The 21,198-nt window shown below is 36.3% G+C and overlaps 1 protein-coding gene across 2 annotated transcripts in view; it reads right to left on the minus strand.

The window, feature by feature from the left end:
* Positions 1 to 7,274: 7,274 nt before the first annotated feature.
* LOC149934361 (acyl-CoA synthetase short-chain family member 3, mitochondrial-like) overlaps positions 7,275 to 21,198 on the minus strand; it is a 34,232-nt gene continuing 20,308 nt past the window's right edge. Inside the window, exons 15-20 of one of the 2 annotated variants that reach the window (XR_016472202.1) lie at positions 20,505 to 20,627; positions 19,401 to 19,500; positions 19,151 to 19,326; positions 11,578 to 11,774; positions 9,198 to 9,305; positions 7,275 to 7,468 (exon numbers count right to left, since the gene is read on the minus strand). Coding sequence is in view for 1 of the 2 variants with exons in the window: in XM_090153053.1 (XP_090009179.1) it covers positions 11,703 to 11,774; positions 19,151 to 19,326; positions 19,401 to 19,500; positions 20,505 to 20,627 (471 nt within the window). In the remaining variant the exon portion in view is untranslated. Of the gene's footprint in view, positions 7,469 to 9,197; positions 9,306 to 11,245; positions 11,775 to 19,150; positions 19,327 to 19,400; positions 19,501 to 20,504; positions 20,628 to 21,198 lie in introns of those variants that run through there. The other variant, XM_090153053.1, reaches the window with a different exon arrangement.

Consider the following 21,198-nt stretch of genomic DNA (forward strand, 5'->3'; position numbering starts at 1 on the left):
ACGCAGAAGGAGTTGTTCCGAGCTTCCACCCAGTGCCACCAGCTAGGATAGAACCTGGCTATTCTTTCGATAAATGAAGCATATGGTACCTGATCAGATAAACTAAAGGCAGGTAGACAAATATTTCTGATTATCTGTCCGATTATAATCCGACGTGAGAAAATAAAACAGATTGCCCTTTTCAGATATAAATTGGAAGCACCAATTTTGCAGGGCGGTTGATATTTTTGTAAAATTAACAGAAAGGTTATAATGGCGCGCTTATTAATTTAAAGTAAAGGGGGATTGAAATTTTATTCATAATCAATTGTCAGGGTGATTAAAAAAGCATGTTCATGGGATTTTCTCTGAGTTAAAATTACTCTTTGGTTATTAATGCTTACAAGGAGACGACCCGAGGTGTAACGCACCGATTTAGTTCAAACTCGGGGGTTTTGTAGACCGTCATATAACTTGAATAACCCTAAAGGGAATAAATTCAATGGGCAACCGTTTTGCCATGGCAACAAAAAATGTTTTTTACAACACTAAATGGAAATTTCCCCATTGAAAATAACATGGGAATCTGACCAGTTTTAATTAATTTCGAACTTTTTCATTATTTTTTATTTATATTTTCTACTTTAAACATTTTAAAAAATTTAAATTTTAAAAAATTTATTCAGATTCCCATGATATTTTCAATGGGAAAATTTCCTTTTTGTGTTGTCAAAAAAAAATTTGTTTGCCATGGTAAAACGGTTGTCTATGGAGACATTTCCCTTTAGGGGTTTTCAAGATACATGAAGGACTACCAAACCCCCGAGTTTGAACCAAATCAGTGCGTTACACCTCGGGTCGTCTCCTTGTTAATGGGGTAGTTATATTGAACGATCGGGGGAATGAGATAAAGTTGTTAATATACAGGATGGCTAGGTTGTTATTGCGCACTTATTCTATTAATTAATATTTTGATTCGTTCTTTGCGAAGGCTGTACTTTAAAGTTTTAACATTTTTTTACAGTTCTTTAGAAATACCTGAAAGTTAAACCACGAAATAGTCCTAAAATAAGGAAATTTGCAAGTTCAAAGCAATTAGAATTCTTTAATTGTTGCTCCTTTTTTTAACTGTTCAGTCATATTTGGTTACCGTTTCTCATAATCTTGTTCAGTACAGACCACACCGAAGAGGAACTCGCGAACTCTCCTATATCATGTCTGACCACTTAAAATATGTTTGCCTTATCTGAATATTTAAACTGATCTGTTTTTAATTTAAAAATTTGTTAGCCAAAAAGCTACCTAGTGTTACAGATTTGTTACTTTTTTCTTAAAAGATTTTATATTTTCTGTTAGTAAATAATAAAAACAAAATAGTGAAAGTTTTTCTATCTTAGGCTAAGGTGACTTTTTAAAAAAGCCATAAATCAAATTAATATAAATAAGTAAACTAAAAAACCACTTATTTATAAAGTACAATAAAAAAGTTTTTTAAAACAAGACGACTAGATTTGCTTCCCGTTTAATAAGCAATATCTCGCCTGAAGTTTTATACACTCTTAAAAAAGGGTGTTTTAATGGTATAATAAAGCTGCAATATCTGTAAAAACACTCTTTAATGTTAATTTAAACGCCCTAAAGGGATTTTTATTGTCCCAAATTAAAAACCTGAAAAGGTGTATAAAGGGTGTTATATTACCCCGTAAATTGAGTGATTTAACACCTGGTGAGGGTGTAGCTCCCTTAAGGCAGTAGTTTAGTACCCTAAAAGGAGTATTTTAACACTTTAAAAGGAGTGTTGTAGCACCCTTACGGCAGTAGTTTAGAACCTTATAGGGAGTAGTGATAAAACTTTAAAGGGAGTATTATAGAACCCTAAAGGGAGTATTCTAGAACCCTGAAGGGGGTAGTCTAACACCCTGAAGGGAGTCGTTTGGTATCTTAAAAGGAGTAGTCTTGTACCCTAGAGGGAGTAGACAATAACCCTGAAGGGAATAGTTTTATACCACAAACTGTTAACAAAGGAACCAAAACGGAGGACATAAGCACCCCAAACAGTGTAAATAAACACCCTTGCAGGAAAACAGCTTTTAAGGTGTAGAATAACATCCTTTATAAACCTGTTAAGGTGTTAAATATGGGACAAGAAAACACCCTTAAAGGTTTGAAAAGAAACCCTTTTTTTTAAGAGTGTATAATGTTACGTTTACTATCCGATCTAATATCTCGAAAAAAAAGATTGTAAATTATTTGAAAGAAAACTGATTATTTTTTACTTAAATGTTTTACCCAAATTACTGTGAACCAGATAATATTTTATTTGTAGATGGTCCGAAAATTTTGAAAATCTGATTTCGATACAGGTCAAATAACAGTTAAGCTATCATGGTTGGTAGAACGAGTGGATATTTAAGCAATTGAAAACACTTTCTAAAATATGTACTTACCTTTCGCTGAGCCAATCAGGAGAAAAAGTAGCAGAATTGCAGTTTAGATCTTTCTCAAACATCCACAGTCTGATTTCAGCGGACAAACAATTGCCTTTTTATAACAATAATAATTCGACAGTGTAATTGACGACACGGTCTTATGTATAATGATCTTAATATATAGTCACGGATGATTACCGACAACGTGAAATTAAACGTTCCGTTTCAGAGTACACGGATTTAAATAAATTTTACAATATAGAGGAACCGACAACGGGGCAAAGCTTTTATAGACCCACGATTGACCTTATGTACACCGTGCCGCATGTTCAGTCATCAAAGGTAAGAGTTGGCAGCCCCCTCCACCAATATTGGAAGCAAGTGGCGTTTCTTTCTTACGTCGACGATGCCTTATGCCTGTAAGAGAGCCAATCCTACGTCATTTAGAACAGTCCCCATTTATCGTGAGCAAGGCTGCTGTTGGTGGAAATTTTCTTACCGCGACAGCCGCACAGTAGCGGCGCCAGGATTTTGGGGAGGTAGGCCAACCATTTGGAGGCCCCTCCCACCACATTTTTTTCAAATCCGTTATTTAATTTTTTAGAAGCAAGTGGTGAAAGTTTTGGGTAAAATGGGTACGCGAAAAAAAATTAGAGTTAATTTTTAATATAAACATTACTAAAAACTGAGTGTGTGTTGATCCTTTTGTGTACCGATAACACTTAACAAATGAGTGGTTATTTACTTATTTCTACCACTGAATTCCAGTCTATCAATTTACATTCATTCCTTCGGTACTTTGCATTTACATCCCTTACATAAGAACTTACAACTTTACGAAAATGAATGTACGTAGGTACACTAAGTAAAGTAAGTTTAAGAACCATTAATTTGTAAAGATAAAATTAAAGATACAATTTCGATATAGTAGCGCTCGCGAAAAATTAAAACTAAAAAATAAACTACTGTCAATCAAAGTTACTCGGACCTTTAAAAGGAATAAAAACATTAAGCCAATCACTTGCATTGAATATTGGAAAATTAATAAATAAATAAATTATTTCGCAAACAAATTACAGAATTTTTTATATTAAATAATTTGGAGGCCCATATATTAAATTTTGGAGGCCCCTTAAGACGACTTTTGGAGGCCCCTACTGAAGCCGCAATCAAAGGGGAACTCGCTTGGTCGAATTTCGTGGAGAGGGAGGCTCCTAATTAAGCTTCCATACTTGGGAAGATTCAAACAGATCCAAGTAGCTGGGAAAGTCTTCCGTTTTGTGAGAGTGCAAGGTCATTGTACCCGGTGGTGAAGGAGAAGCCAAATCGGATGAGTATGTTGCCTATCTCTTGGTTTTTTTTGGAACCGGTGGCGTAATGTGTGAGGACATTACCGTCACGAAGATAATTCTGGCCCGCTGGGATGCATTACGAAGGCTTCTTTCATAACTATTCTACTCACGCCTTCCTTGGATTCAATATTTTTATTATTTAGTATTAGTATATTTTACTATTAAATTTATTCTGTAAAATTTTATCGTTCAATTACATTGTACTCGAGAGTTCATTTAAAGTGAATTCCCCCCTGGTTATAAAGGGATTGATATTTCAAGAGTAAATAAATATATCTCTATCTGTTGTTCGAAAAGCATTTTATGCGCATATACGAGAGTTATTCCAAAGCGGATTGGAAATTAATCAAATTCATTAAAAATTGATGTTCCATGTTTTTTGATACGTGTGAGATGATCACGATCTATGGGGGCAAAGGCTCGGGGAAGACTACGATTTAAGTAGATGTTTGGGAGTCGGGTAAGGAACGAATAACGACTCAATGCCAACTCCGACTCTAATCTGACCGACTCAACTGCTAGCCGACTATAAGTGGGCCACGCCATACCCCGAATAATTGTTTAACACGAGCTTACCTAGCGAACTATGTGACATACGCAAATAACAATAAATAACTCAGTCCCATATCTGTCGCACGTTAAATTTTTTCTTAAATTTATATCTAGAATGACAGCGGGTTTGTAAGATTAAAAGTACCAAATTTGTTTATTTTTAAATAATTTTTAGTAAAATACTTTTATAACAATAAATGAGTCCCAATATGAGATTGGCAGAATATCTAGTCGCCATGTAACACGCCTGAGTCAGAGTTATCAGCTATAAGTGACGTCCCGCAGCCCAAACGGAAATTAAACTAGCCCAATAACCGCCCACTGTCAAAAATGTTTTTTTTTAAATAGCCCAAATTCTATCCCTATTTATAGCCAAATTTTTACGAAATAGAGTGGAAAATTTTATTCGCGACCGACAACTATCGCTACACGCTACCTGAGAGCAAAAGTCAAGTTAGTCGAGATACGTGACTATTGAAAAAAATTCAAAATAAGAATCCTTGAGTGTTTTTAAATTAAAGTGCCTCAGTACAAAATTTTCAATCTATATTTTCACTCTATTTTGATCAATTTTCATTATTAGATTATCATTGTTATTATGCTAGATTTCGAACTTAAAACTGGTTTTACACAAATAGGGGCTTTCAGACTTGCTTGACTCTTGCTCTAAGGTAGCGTACAACTCTTTGGTTCGCCATTTAAAACTAGAAAGGTAGAAATGAAAGCAGACGCTATTACTTTTTCCTCATCGTTATTCGTAAATTTGACTTTAAAAATAATGATACTTGCATTTTAAAATAGTTTTTGCATTGTGTGCTTATATTTTGATTATATAAGTTTATTTATTTAAAAAAAACGTTCGGATTACTCTTATTTTGACTGTAGCAGACGCTAGATCATAATATTTACCCCTTGAACTTCTGCGATGTCGCTATCGCATCTCATCAACTTTCCCTCCGTTCCCGTTTTACACATTTTACAGGATAATTTAGTGTTGTTATTTTCCCGGAAAAATTAAATGCGGAAAAAAATTCAGAAAATGTTCCGAAAATAGGAAATATACAAAATTGAAACGTAAATTACTATTTAAGAGTTTTTAATATTTTTATCGTTTTATCGATATAAAATATCTAATATCAGTAAACATACTACAAAACATTAATAGTGTTACATTGTTAATCCGTTTAGAAATTTAGTTTTACTTTCAGATTCGAAAAAATTAGGCAAAAATGCCGCTTTATTTAAATTTCTAAACAATATATTAGACGGCTATTTGGAACAATAGCCTCGCCACATATTTTCCACTTTTTAGTTGCACCTTACTAACGTACTTATTAAGGAGAACCTAATGGTGCAAAAATTATTAGCCGCAAATAATTAATTTTAAAGTTAGGCCTATACTAATTTTAGAGATGTATGAACCGAATGGTTCGTGGCGTAGAATTCACTCCGCGGTGAAGATAGCTCTCCGTCGCGCCGTTTTTGCCCTTTCGGAAATTGGCCTTTCTTTATTTGTTGGGAGTGGTAATGGCGCCAGTAGGACCGCAATATACGCGAAATACGCTGCTGTAGTAGATGTGGGGTCTAAGGATTAAAATGACGGTGACCGAAACAAGGCTTTTATTAAAGGATTAAAATGACGGGGGCTACTATACAGATAGCAAAGAAACATTTCACAAATCGTATTAATTTTCCGCTAACGATGCTCGATACCGGGTCTTCACGTAGTTCCGCAAGTTCGGAAGATTCTAAGGCTAAACAATAGGTACTTTTGGTTTTTGTTTATTTTTTAAAGTGCATTATTTGTCAAGGATGGTTTTTGATTATTTTTAAGGTGTATTATTTGTCAAGGATTACAGTAATCTAAAAAGTTTTAACCGTAATTTATTATTTAGAAAGATATGATAAATATAAAATTGTTACTTGTCAGCAAATTTACTTCTTAAAATACGACATATTTTGAGATTTTCTCGGGAAATACGAGATTTTTGTACGTGTTGTATAAGGTAGGACTGATGACGAATTACATTTAACGGCAAGATATTACTAAATTTTTAAAAAGTGTCCAAACCTAATTTTTTTACGGCGAATTCAAATCGATAGATACTAGGTCCGATTTCACTGGAAACGATGTCCGTAGGTTGGGTTAATGCATCCAGGAGGAGGAAAAACTCCTTCGTGTGGGATCGATTCATCACATGAGACTATACTAGGTACTGTCCTCTAGGTCGCGTTATAGATGGCACAGCTTGATTAGCAAGAATGGGGCGGGGGTGGCGCCGCGCGTCCCAGCGCTCAAGCGAAGTGAGTGCGCGGCGCCAATGTATAGTCTTTGGGCAATTTTTAATTAACTTTCTAAATAATGCTTTGCGGGGAATAATTTTTGCACCATTGGAATCTCCTTAAAAAGTACTTTAAGGGGGGTCGAGAAAGGGGAGCAAAGGGAGTGGCGGGGCTATTGTTCCAATTTACCTATTAGACTAATCATGGAATGAAAACTTTTTTTATTTTGTTGGTAAAAATACGGAAAATTTTCCGGAAAAAGTCCTCAGTCATTTTCCGCGGAAAATTTCGGGAATTACAACACTAGGATAATTATTCCATAGACCACTGGGCAACATTTCCCCCCTTTTCCACCCGCCAACCATTCTCTCCCGTTCCCTCATTCGTTTCCCCCCTCCGCTGGTAGGTCTCCATCCAATATTCTTCACGATATATCTCTCTCTGCCTAAAAAAAAACCCTATCTATAGATTCTTTTACGGAGAATATTCGTGGCGAAATCTATAGCTTGACTACATGGGGAGGGGACACGTTAGGGGGAAAAAATTCCATAGTGGAGGCAGAGGTAGTATGGCGGTGGTGGCCGCCACATGGGAGATTGTAAAGGGCGAGGGCCGATACGCTCGTAAAAGAGTGTATATCTCTTACGTCTGCGTGCCGTTTTAGTCTGCGTACGGTTATTCCCGAACGCGTTACTGCGAACGGCGGCGGCGATCACGTGGCTACAGGATTCTTTCTAACAAGAAGACTCAATAGTACTGGCGACGTACGTGCTTTATTTTGGCCTTTAATATCGAGTATCGAAAGTACAACGTATTTGCTGAATATTATTCAAACAGTATTTCAAGCGAAAATTTACGGATGATCAGCTACGGCTATAAAGACAGAAGTTTAAAAAAATAAAACGTGTATAACTAGTTGAAATCCTACGTAATTACTATTTTCTTTTTCAATTTAAAGGTGCACGCAAAATCAAATCGTCCACAATCCGTTCAATTATAAAGAGCTTGCCCCCAAACAATAAATAATATGGAGGTTTTACCATGATAAAGAGGCAAGAGAAAATTAATCTTGCAATTGGTTTGAGTCTACTCTAAAATTTAGACTTAATAGACTCTAATTTTTGTACATTTTTACTACATGGACCCTAGTAAATAAGGTTCCGCAAATTTTATAGAAAACGTAACTATGAAACTTTCCACTCGAATTATTAAACAAAATTCGAAAATATCAACTCGGGTCTTGAGTTCCTTCAAAAATGAATTTTAAAAATATTTCACGAGCTCTTATCATATAAGTTCCGGGCCCCAAGAGAGCCGTTATACTACCTGAGAAAGCTATACTTTTTCGGAGTGAAACCCAGGATAAATACACCTCGTTTGTTCAAATAGGGCCCCTATGCTTCACGGGCCTCGGCCTGAAATGATTACCTAATCCCTGCGCAATCACTTTTTAGTATACTCACAGTTCAAGTTACTCGTTCTGTAATCGCTGTAGTTGGTCTGACTCTGTAATAGCTACAGAATGGTCGAAATCAATTTAAATTCACTTTGTAATCACGTAGTCGCACTGTAATCACTGTAATTGCTGTTCTCGATCTGAAAAAGCTGTATTCGCTCTGTTAAAACTGTATCCGCTGTTTTCGCTCTGTAATCGTGTCTAATTATCAACGTAAAATTGTGAAAATTCCTCCGTTATCATTTAAAATAGTTCTGTTATATTTTTACTTCCTAAGGTCACTTTTTACGCGCTGTAATCTACTAATCTTGCAAACTTGTAAGTTGTAACTGTAATCGTCAAAATCATTTCGTAAATATTTGAAGTTACACTGAAAAAACCGAACTTTTCGTCGTAATCACGGTCATAATATATCGAGTGTAATATATCAGTTTTCGGAATGTTTAATAAAGTAGGATACACGATAACAAACTTTTTGGTGTTGTCCGTTGGGACAAAACTACAGAAAAATTTGGTACTTTCATTTATTTCAACGAAGTTAGGTAAGGTAAATTATGGTAGGTTAAGGTAACTTGGTTAGACTAGCTTGTGTCAAATTTCTTTAGGCCACCGCAGATCGCTAGTTCCTTGAAATGTCAAAATTTCCGTTCTCTTGTCAAGGCAGGAATTGTTCGTCCGATATCCTACTTTTCTGAAGCATTACTTCAATTGTTCAGACTTTTTAAAAGAGAGAGAAAGAAATTACAACCGCGACGGTGGAGTTGCGTCGCTATAGGAGACGTTAGAAATTATATCAAAGAATACTAATCACGCAATTGAATGTATATCTACGCGTGACATTCATTATAGGACCAAAGCCAAACAACGCGACGGAGAGCGTCCTAGCAAAAACAGTGTATTGGGTTAGGCCTAGCCCTAACGGACACTTTTATCGTCGCCACAATGGTGGTAGCTGGACATTGGATTTAAATATTTCATCAGAAATTGACCAGATCCCAATTCAACTTTCATCGCTAAAAATGGGCGCGCTATAAACTTCAGCCTAGCAATAAAACTAACATAAATACTTGACTATTTTATTCGGTGACTCGCGCGTGCGCGTACAGTAGGAACGAAAAAGAGTACGGAATTTATTGAAGCGCTTACAGGATGTGACTTGATTCCAGTCGAATGCAAATTTTGGGATTGGATCCGTGCGTTATGGTAGAGCATCCTTCGCCCTGACATTCAGCTAGTTGAGCTGATTGTATCGGTCTTTCAGTATAACATACAACCCGCCAGTGAAAATAAAGTTTAAAACAATTAGACGCAATTGAGAAATTGAGGAAAATAAGACATTGTCCGCCAGTTTAAGACAAAAAGAAACAACTTTAAGTTTAATATACTAAGACTAACATAACTTCAAGGGTATATTGGCACGCCTAAAGAAAATAGTGAAATCGACGTGGCTCGTCCGATATCGTGTCATTTTCACTGTGTTCTTATTTTATACATATATTGTTCATTTTTTACAACAATTTATTTTCAGAAAACAGTAAAATAGCAAAATAAAGTTTGTTTGGTTAATTTATAGTATAGTCTTGTGGGTTCTTTGAAAAATTGCCAGTAGTCACTTTGTTAAATAGTGACAAATTAACAAGAAAACTTTGAATATAACATACTTAATGAAACTTTGTAACCCTTTCTCAGATTCACCTTCCCCGCATACCATTTTTTTGCTTTTTTTTGCGTTATTTAAGTTTGTTATTATCTACTCCCCCACACTCTTGACCAATATTTAATAAACCATCGAGGAGTAGAAACAAAATGGTCTTGACCAATTTGTTGTATGTTATTTACGGTACTATTTTAGCTATTCACTGATAATTATTCTTGAGCATTCCTAAAAATCAATAAGTCGAAAGTCCTAAAATTCCAAGATATAATAAATAAAAACAATCCCGCTTGTTAAAAAGTAATTAAAGTTAACGTTAACTTAAAAGTTGAATAACTTTTGAATGCCACATAAGAAACGAATACAGTTTACACAGATCATAGAAATGGATCTACCTCGCTTGACATTAAAAAAAAATTAATTAAATATAAAGATCTCTTAAAAGAAATTATAAACTTAATAAATTATTAGCCTTCGGGGAGGCTAAAATTTAGTCCCTCGCATGATAGTGCGAATGAAAGTTATTTTCTCTGTGTCATATGGCCGTGGTGCAATACATCCCCCCTACCAAGTTCAGATCTTTCCCAAAACTTTCACCAGGTATGCGCTGGACAAAAGAAAAGACCAGCAACATTCAATCAGTTCACAGTGATCCTATAAATTTAATTTCATGTTCGCGGGCCTTAGCCCTACCACGAGGTAACGGGACTTCAACAAAGGCGTGATTGTCCAATCCTGCCTTCTGCAAGGTCAAAGGGTGCGCCCGGACTTTTATGCTAGGAAACGAAACTAAAAGTAAACTCGAGACCCTCTTAACCCCGCCGTAACCCCGTAGAGCCAACCACGAGCTAATTTCTCCAGATCAGACGACGTCATCCGTAGCATCACAATTAAGACACGAGTCCCAGTTGACCAATGACCAAGTAAAAATGAGCTCACTAATTGTTTGGTTTTCAACAATCCCCGGAACAAAACCGGAGGACAGAGCCCCTAAACTTCAGAATTTATGATTTGCCAGCCACGTAAAGAAGATAATTCTGCGGCGACAGAGTCTGACAGTCCGAGTGCAAGAGAAGTCATGCTGACACCAATACAACGATAAAAGAATGCGCGGTAAAACGCACTCGAATTTTTCAATTAACTTAACTTTAAACAAACTATCATTACCAACTACCCAGATGACATCCATCCCGAGCACTCCGATCAGAAAACTAATTTTTTTTAATTTTCTTAAATTTACATATTAAGGCTTTCTGCGATAAAATTGTGGGATATTTTTTATAGATATATTAAAGGCTTGTAGGTAAATATTTTTAATAAAATTAAAATTTTACTTTTATGAGCGTCAACTTTTATTAGTTTTAAATTGTTATTTTAAATGTAAATGATTTAATGGGAGGCCATTTTGAATTGTGTTCGACAACAGGAGGGAAATTTAAAAGAATTATGGTTAACTAGACAAGTTTGGTATAGTAAGTGTTAGTACTAATAAAGTTTACATAACAAATACAATTTATTATCTTAAACTTTTTGTATAACATTGATCGGATAAAATATACCCGTGCGGTTTTAAATTGCGATAAAATGACCTCAAAAGTCCCAAATCACGGCTTATAAATATCTATAATATTTATTATAGTAGACATTTATAAGCCATGCCTTGCCCAAATCTAACCTGGGGAAAATCTCATACAGGAATTGACATTAACTTTTAAAACTAAATTTCGTTACCTTGGTTTTTTTAAACGTTTTCCAGCTTGTAAAATTTAAATGTATATAACAGATGTGATAAATCATACACTGTACAAAGTTTCTTTTAAATCTTTTATATTATCTATTAATTATTTAATGCCCTAAAAAAGCATATCATACCTAGTGAACGTTTTTTGAAAGTGTGAATGAATATTAATTGAGTATATATCGAATTATGTATTAAGAAGGCGTGCAAATTTTTGAGCCCGGGTGAAATGACAATGGATTGGGCTGTTCGTTGGATCTCAATAACTGGCATCTCGTAACGCCTTAGCAATATCCTGAAGGACTTCGGGATTCTCCAAAACGCCGACGGACTAGAAAAGAAAATTAAACTTGAACAACTAAGAGCAAATATATTTTGGTACAACTTTGTCGACCTAGTTGCAAACCACGTAAGCCCCTTTCCGTTAAAATATAAGAAGCGCGTGAAACCTTTTAAAAAATTTAACCAAAAACTAATAGAATTGAACGATAGTGGTGTCCCTAGAAAATCTGGCTTGCTTTCTGTCCTGAAATTCTTAAATTCGTGGTAAGCGTTTTCATTCAAAGCTTCGTGCACCTCGAAATCCACCCAGATAAATGAATTTGATTCAATTTTACTCGGCTTATTAAGTTTCGCTTTTAACTCTGAAACAAACAAATAAACATGGGCCTATAGTATAGTCCTTCATGAAAAACCGCTGTATAAAGCCTGAAAAGCAAAACTGTAATATGAAGAATCTATTTATGTTGAGACGATTTTGAGCGTTGCTCCCAATAGGCCTTTCTATAAATGAACGTGGCGTTCTTGTTTACTTATTTTTTCTCACTTCTACAATGCTTCCCCAGCTCTCCCACTAAAGAGAGCGAATGAATTCGTCTATCTGTAGGTCTGACTGCACAATTTCCAGAACAAGTTGGGCAGTCCTAGCGAATTTATGGAAAGTCCTATCCCACTCATGATCGAAGAGTAAGATAATTCCTTCACCCTAAACCAAATCAAATCAGCTCGGTATCTCATTGGTTTCCTAAACCGGAAGCTTTGCCAATTGAAGTGCACGCCAGTGACGTTCCTTCGTCCCCTTTCGTTCCAGGCCAATCATGGATTAACAAGAACTCACTGGGATAGTTCTCTTCGCAAATAAGTTTGTCTCAATCGCCATCGGTCCTTGTGGGAGAAATCGGATCTGGGCCTAAGCGGAAACGAATTTTCGGTTTGTTCTAGAAGTATCATGGTATTTTTCACGTTTGGGTTTCTTAAACTGAATTTAAACGTTTTCGGCAAATAATTAGGAAACTTTAGGTACACTCTTTTTCAAAAGTCTTTGGCTGTGGGCGATTTTGCAGTAAAAACCGATTAATTCAAAAACCGTTAATCGCAAAGAAAGGAATTCGAGAATATCAATAAGGGTATCGTTGTCCATCAATTTCAGCTGTTTGCGTGACACAATTTTAAGCACGCGCCAAAATACGCGCATTTCCCAAATATTGAACTTTCTAAAATATTGATTTTAGGAGAAAATAAATGTGATTTTCAGAATCAGTGGGGTCAATTTATATTTAGAAAGTGTCACTGTAGTGTTCGTATCTTCGTTATTTCACGAGCAATTCGCGCGTGATTAAATTTCAGATTTTATGGATTGCCTACTTCGCTCACTATGTCAAATGGAACTTAATATAAAAACATTCTATTATAGAGTATTTATTAACGCCGTTAATTTTTTATTTATGGCAACATGTTATATTTTTACTATCTATAAAACACTAATTGTTTTTAAATGGTAGAGCCGCGCCTCGAGTTAGGATGCGATAAAGGTTTTTAGGCCACAGCTTTGGAACACGCGTATTCCTTATAGGTTGCTTTTCTTATCATTAATGCGCCGAAGATATAAACACAAATGTGGAGTTAAACAATAAAAAACGTCAACAATAAAACATTAACAATAGTCGCTTGTGAAAACTAATTGGTGAGAAACAGCGCGAACTATTCAGCCTTTGGTAATGCTTCCAGGTGAGAGTTATTTCTAACAAAGGATCTGGGACAATTTCTTAAAGCGAGTCTACTATTCGCTCTATATTTGTTCCGAGTGGAAACCAAGTTAAAAGAGTCTCAGAGCTTACGGGGGCTGGCAATTGACGTAGAATATTTGAAGTTATCGCTGCGATAATGGTCCCCCCCCCCCCCCTACAAGCAGCTTCAGCGCCTATACTTCGCATTCCTTCTGTAACCAAGTTTTAGCAACTTGCTAAGATACAGGTAGCCACTAGCCGAACCCTTTAACTCTACCTACACTACCAGAAATGCAACTTGTTACTAATTATTTAAATGAAATTAGGAACACGAGCAACGTAACGAGATTATTCGTGACCGAAAGTAACGTTTTAATTTGTTGGTTAACTAAACATTCAATTTCAACCCTTACTTATATACTGGTGTCTACATATATTTTTGTTTTAAAATTTAAAGTTAAACCGTTAATGGCGGAGAGTAAATTTGCCTTTTTGTAAAAGCGTAAGAAACTATCGTAACAACTGTATGACACTGATCGACAGCGTTTAATAATTTTGGGAAACCCGAAATAGCTGTAGCGCGCGCTGATCCTCGCCTCGATTCATTGTTCTTGTTACCTAAATCTTTTCTCAAAAGTATAGTTAATTCTACGTTCCGATTGGATAATTTAGCATTTTATATTTTAAAACAAAATGAGCTCTTCTAGCTGTCATTTTAAACGTCCCAGTTGTTTAAATGGTCTGGTTCATTAAGGAATTTAGCATTACAAGAATTGGTCGTGTCGAAAATTTCAACTTATTACAAAAATGTTACGTGTGTGTTGAGGTTAACGGTAATAGTTAGTGTAGGGAGCTGTTGTTTTACCACCACCCTCTAACGCATTGTAACCCGCCCACCTGAATTAATGGCTTCAAAAGTCGCTTGATGACTTAGGTCTAAGGCGGCGCCTTAGTTATTAGCCTAGCTGATTATAACAAATAATACATATGAGGCTCACTTTATTACAAATTAGGCTTACTCTAATAATAATTTGGCTTAAAACAAATTTAATATTTATTTAATAGTAAAGCATACGACCCCCGTTTGCCAAACATTTTCGTAGTCGTCTACGGAAGGACATACAAAACCTTCTAATATAACCTTGGGGCACCAAATCGAAGGCATTTCGCACCATTTGTAGTACATCTTCCCTGCTCTCGGGAATCCTGTTTTCCATTAGATGAACAATCATCGCCCACAGATTTTCAACGGGGTTTAGGTCGGGCGACCTGGCTGGCCAATCCAACGTTGAGATACCTTCCGTGTCAAGGAATGCGGTCACAATTCTGGCCTTGTGTGCGGGGCAGTTGTCACGCATAAATTCAAATCTACAATACCAAAAATATATAAATATTAAAAGCTATATTTATTTTTTAAATTTGAAAAAATCTCACTCCGCCCCGTGATCCAGTCCAAAAATGGCGGCCGCAGACGGAATCATCGCTTCTCGCAATACATTTATGTAGGTGTGGACGGTCAATCTTCCTTCAACATGGTGTAGGATCCCGGCTTGGTTGTTTCCGATACAAACCCACATATTGACGCTAAATCGCCCACTTGTCCGCGTTTCAGCGATATTTCGTGGGTTCGTTCTCGTCGAACGTCTCCTCGAGACCCAGCAAGTGGTCGAAGATGAGGAGCTTTGAAAAGTCTATTTAAAGTAGTGTCATATTTAATAATTAGGCTATTGTATGCTTGTAAAAAATACTTTGACACCTTTTCGTCCGAGAAGAGAATAAATCGCAGAGTGGCTTGTGGCCAAGTTAGCAACTCCCTGCATGATTAACAACTGTTACAAAGCTAGTAACGCGGAATGACACATGACCCTTATTAAATAGGAAATAGTAAACAATGCAGATGTAGATCGTTATTTTAAAAATAATGGTGAAATGACAAGTCTTACGTTACTGTTTGGAGTACGGGTTTCGTGTCGAATATGTAGTCGTTAAAACCCAAAATGTAGCCGTGAATTAGAGAAAATGTGTCAAAGTATTTTTTACAAGCATACAATAGCCTAATTATTAAATATGACACTACTTTAAATAGACTTTTCAAAGCTCCTCATCTTTGCCCACTTGCTGGGTCTCGAGGAGACGTTCGACGAGAACGAACCCACGAAATATCGCTGAAACGCGGACAAGTGGACGATTTAGCGTCAATATGTGGGTTTGTATCGGAAACAACCAAGCCGGGATCCTACACCATGTTGAAGGAAGATTGACCGGCCACAAATAAATATAGCTTTTAATATTTATATATTTTTGGTATTGTAGATTTGAATTTATGCGTGACAACTGCCCCGCACACAAGGCCAGAATTGTGACCGCATTCCTTGACACGGAAGGTATCTCAACGTTGGATTGGCCAGCCAGGTCGCCCGACCTAAACCCCGTTGAAAATCTGTGGGCGATGATTGTTCATCTAATGGAAAACAGGATTCCCGAGAGCAGGGAAGATTTACTACAAATGGTGCGAAATGCCTTCGATTTGGTGCCCCAAGGTTATATTAGAAGATTGTGTATGTCCTTCCGTAGACGACTACGAAAATGTTTGGCAAACGGGGGTCGTATGCTTGACTATTAAATAAATATTAAATTTGTTTTAAGCCAAATTATTATTAGAGTAAGCCTAATTTGTAATAAAGTGAGCCTCATATGTATTATTTGTTATAATCAGCTAGGCTAATAACTAAGGCGCCGCCTTAGACCTAAGTCATCAAGCGACTTTTGAAGCCATTAATTCAGGTGGGCGGGTTACAATGCGTAAGAGGGTGGTGGTAAAACAACAGCTCCCTACACTAACTATTACCGTTAACCTCAACACACACGTAACATTTTTGTAATAAGTTGAAATTTTCGGCACGACCAATTCTTGTAATGCTAAATTCCTTAATGAACCAGACCATTTAAACAACTGGGACGTTTAAAATGACAGCTAGAAGAGCTCATTTTGTTTTAAAATATAAAATGCTAAATTATGCAATCGGAACGTAGAATTAACTATACTTTTGAGAAAAGATTTAGGTAACAAGAACAATGAATCGAGGCGAGGATCAGCGCGCGCTACAGCTATTTCTGGTTTCCCGAAAATTATTAAACGCTGTCGATAAGTGTCATACAGTTGTTACGATAGTTTCTTACGCTTTTACAAAAAGGCAAATTTACTCTCCGCCATTAACGGTTTAACTTTAAATTTTAAAACAAAAATATATGTAGACACCAGTATATAAGTAAGGGTTGAAATTGAATGTTTAGTTAACCAGCAAATTAAAACGTTACTTTCGGTCACGAATAATCTCGTTACGTTGCTCGTGTTCCTAATTTCATTTAAATAATTAGTAACAAGTTGCATTTCTGGTAGTGTAGGTAGAGTTAAAGGGTTCGGCTAGTGGCTACCTGTATCTTAGCAAGTTGCTAAAACTTGGTTACAGAAGGAATGCGAAGTATAGGCGCCGAAGCTGCTTGTAGGGGGGGGGGGACCATTATCGCAGCGATAACTTCAAATATTCTACGTCAGTTGCCAGCCCCCGTAAGCTCTGAGACTCTTTTAACTTGGTTTCCACTCGGAACAAATATAGAGCGAATAGTAGACTCGCTTTAAGAAATTGTCCCAGATCCTTTGTTAGAAATAACTCTCACCTGGAAGCATTACCAAAGGCTGAATAGTTCGCGCTGTTTCTCACCAATTAGTTTTCACAAGCGACTATTGTTAATGTTTTATTGTTGACGTTTTTTATTGTTTAACTCCACATTTGTGTTTATATCTTCGGCGCATTTATGATAAGAAAAGCAACCTATAAGGAATACGCGTGTTCCAAAGCTGTGGCCTAAAAACCTTTATCGCATCCTAACTCGAGGCGCGGCTCTACCATTTAAAAACAATTAGTGTTTTATAGATAGTAAAAATATAACATGTTGCCATAAATAAAAAATTAACGGCGTTAATAAATACTCTATAATAGAATGTTTTTATATTAAGTTCCATTTGACATAGTGAGCGAAGTAGGCAATCCCTAAAATCTGAAAATTTAATCACGCGCGAATTGCTCGTGAAATAACGAAGATACGACAACTACAGTGACACTTTCTAAATATAAATTGACCCCACTGATTCTGAAAATCACATTTATTTTCTCCTAAAATCAATATTTTAGAAAGTTCAATATTTGGGAAATGCGCGTATTTTGGCGCGTGCTTAAAATTGTGTCACGCAAACAGCTGAAATTCACTGACAACGATACCCTTATTGATATTCTCGAATTCCGTTTCTTTGCGATTAACGGTTTTTGAATTAATCGGCTTTTACTGCAAAATCGCCCACAGCCAAAGACTTTTGAAAAAGAGCGTACACCTCAAAAAGTACAAAGCCATATTAAGATGAAAATATTGAAATTTCATAAGGTAAGATTTATTTTTGATGATAATAGAATCTAAAACTTAAGACTTAATGTGATAACAAGAAATGTTTAAGGTGATGAATATGTTTAATTTTATGAAAATACCAATTTAAAGTTGGTTAAAATTGTATTGGAACTATTAACAATTACTTAGCCTGTCGAATATTATAACTAACTCCAAAGTAGATCAAGCTACAGGGTTAAAGGTGTGACAGAATGGAGAAGAACATCCGTGGGCCAATTTCCCTGACAGTCTCCATGCTTAAAAACCATATGAATAAAACCATAGTGTTCATTTCGGACACGAGATGGTGTTATTATTTCCGGATTTGAATCGTTTTTGGGACGAAAGTGGGGAGCGCCGTTCTGTCAGAGTAGAAGAGTTTGTAGCCAACGTATTTTTGGCTGGGATGATAGTTCTATGTAAGAGAACTATCCCTGTGAGTTCTTGTTAATCTGTGGGGTAATTCGAGCATGATGACCACGGATCGTCTCAAGATAGTCATTCTTTCCAAGTAGTAATATATATATTCTTGGTTTAACTTTAAAAATAAAATTATTTTTGGTTTTGAATTCCGATAATTTTTATTTATCACTGAAAAAACTCATTTCTTTTGAGTTTTTTTTGAGATTTCAACATTTGGGAACACGACTAAATGGCTGAAAAAAACTTCAATAATTGGATTATTGGTCCTGATCAAAACTGGCCTAGATTTTTTTAAAGAAAAAGGCGCAGATTTGAGTCACCTAATCTGTACCATACATATAAACTGGTTAACCACAGTAAGCGCTAGAATATGCAAACCGTCCAAGACGTATTTTTTCCTTTTAACTGTTGATATCATTGCAAAAACTTTATCATTTAAACAATCTTTAGTCAATTAAAGGATATTAAAATTCGTAAAAGTAGGACGTTCGATGGTGGATCAACGAATGTGACCTACTCGTCATTAGTAGTTAGTACTGTACATTGTTGAAAGGTTTTAGGGCAAGACGTCTTTATGAGGACTCAATTCTACCACTTTATGCAAAATTCCCAAGGGATTTTTCCCAAGAGCATTTCTCCGAGCTCAGTTGAAGATGATTTCTTCAAAGAAGATTCTTTTATGTCCCATCTTGGGGAAATCGGGATTTCAAATTAAGTCACATTCCATCACAAAAAGAACCCACAATTTTTGAAATTTTACGAGTAAAAAGGAAAACGGTGACGCGAAACAAGAAAGTCAGTCTCATTCGCGTAAAGGTCTCTTTACGGGTTCACCTACTTTGGTCTTTTGACCCTTCGCCAGTGCAGCGACACTGGGCCGATGAATCTTGCCAGTTCTGGTTCTAGGAAGTTCATCAACAGCAATGGCTTTACCAAATTGGACAGCTGGACCAAAATGCTTCGAGACTCTTTCCGAAACTTCATTCGAAATGTTCGTGGTGTCTCTTTTCGTACCTAGTGAAAGGAACAACATCGCTAATCACGGACAATAGATTGCATTTTTTAATATCAAGTTATTCTAACTTTACCATTCTTTACGATGTACAAGGCCACGGGAATTTCTTTCAAAATAAGATCCGGTGTAGAGATTACAACGCATTCGGCTATATCCGGGTGGCATAACACAATCTAAGTAAAAAAATCTTTAGATATTCGTTTTCCCGATTTATATGAAGATAATTCCGGGCATTTAGTGTGTCGCTCGATCTTGGTATTGCATACAGGGAAAATAGCCTAGAGCGAAACCTTTAAAGGAGGCAAACGTGATAAATAGCCTCTTTTGTGAGCTATGAATGAGCTAATATAGTTTTTAATATTGCCCACCCCCCTCTCTTTAGAAAAGTGTCTGTGATATCCCATATAGATTTAAGGGAATAAGTCATTATTGATTTACTGCAAAGAAAACCATTTCTAACACTATTTTAAGATGTGTACGAAAACTGTTGGCGCCATTTGGTAAGATTTCTGGTATTTAAATTCGGCATCTAAAGGGGTTGGCCCCGAGAAAGAATCTTCTCCTTCGACCAGCCTTTATCGACTTTTCGTATTTAATAACAATAAAGGAATACCTTAATTGAGTTTGAATATGTATTTTATTAAATTAAATTTATTATTTCGAATCTGATACCCCAGATTCTAGCCCCTATAGTTACTGAGATACGAGGGTGTAAAACACGCATTTTAAACCAAACATTACGAAAATAATCCGTAGAAATAACCTTAATAATATTCATATGCTAGATCATTTAAAAATTCGTATGCTCAAGTAAGTCAGTTTTTATAAATGCAAATTATGCGTGATGTAAGAGTATAAGCGAAAATATTGGAAACGCATTAGACTTTTTGATGTAGATGTTAGTTCGTGAAAACTCAAAATGTTGAAATATTTCAGACATTCGCTATTTTTAAAAAGGTTTGCTTTTTCTTTTTGGAAAATACACTAAAAATACATGAGTAATGTTTTACATATTCCCTAGCAGGATTAGTTTACATATAATTATTACCATATAATTTTTATTATTTATCTCAAATTTGCCTTTTGCCAGATAAAGTGTTAGCAGACAAATCATTATGTTTCACAATCCAAAGGAATTAAGTAAAATAGACATCACTATTAACTGTTTACCGCTTACATTTTCAACTGCCTGAGCAGCAAGGTACACTGTACCATGCTTCATGATGTCATCCGCTCTACATTCTATAAAGAGGGAACCGTCTTCATTCACGTAACCTTCGTCCTTCGTGTCAAAGTAGCCCTGAAAATAATGTCATTATAAATATGCAAATAAAATAAACGGTGGAATGTTCAATTCCCAATAACGCGATAAAACATGTACGATTTTACAGTAATAGTTTAAGCTACTGTTAATCAGTGGCGTACCGAGGATGGTTGGCCCCCAGGCAGTACCTGATTAACCACTAGACTAAGCAGGCTCAATCCTTGAGGCTTGAACTTGGTCAAAGATTAGGGTAGTTTGAGACGAGGCTCAAGCAAATAATACTTTAGCCTAAGGGCCAAGGGGGTATTGACCCCGAAAGTGTTACAAACACGTATCGGCAGTTCTGGCATCCAGCCGATAGTTTAAGGTCTCCGGCTTAAATTTCTACGGAGACTGAAGCGTGGCGACCTGAGGCCTCAAAGCGTGGTGGAGACTGGAGGCCGGAAAACAGGGGACCTGTAAAAGTCATCTTTAATTGAACACCGGAAGCCAGACCTTCCGGTGGAGGCTGTAGGACTGGAGACTCAAGACCAAAAGTCTTGTTGACCCATGGAAATCACACTCTTATTTCGAGAATTGAAAGGTAAAGTGCTGTCGATAAAGTTTT

Source organism: Leiobunum rupestre, chromosome 7 (assembly GCF_980474605.1).
Source record: "Leiobunum rupestre chromosome 7, qqLeiRupe1.1.hap1, whole genome shotgun sequence".
NCBI classification, from domain to species: domain Eukaryota; kingdom Metazoa; phylum Arthropoda; class Arachnida; order Opiliones; family Sclerosomatidae; genus Leiobunum; species Leiobunum rupestre.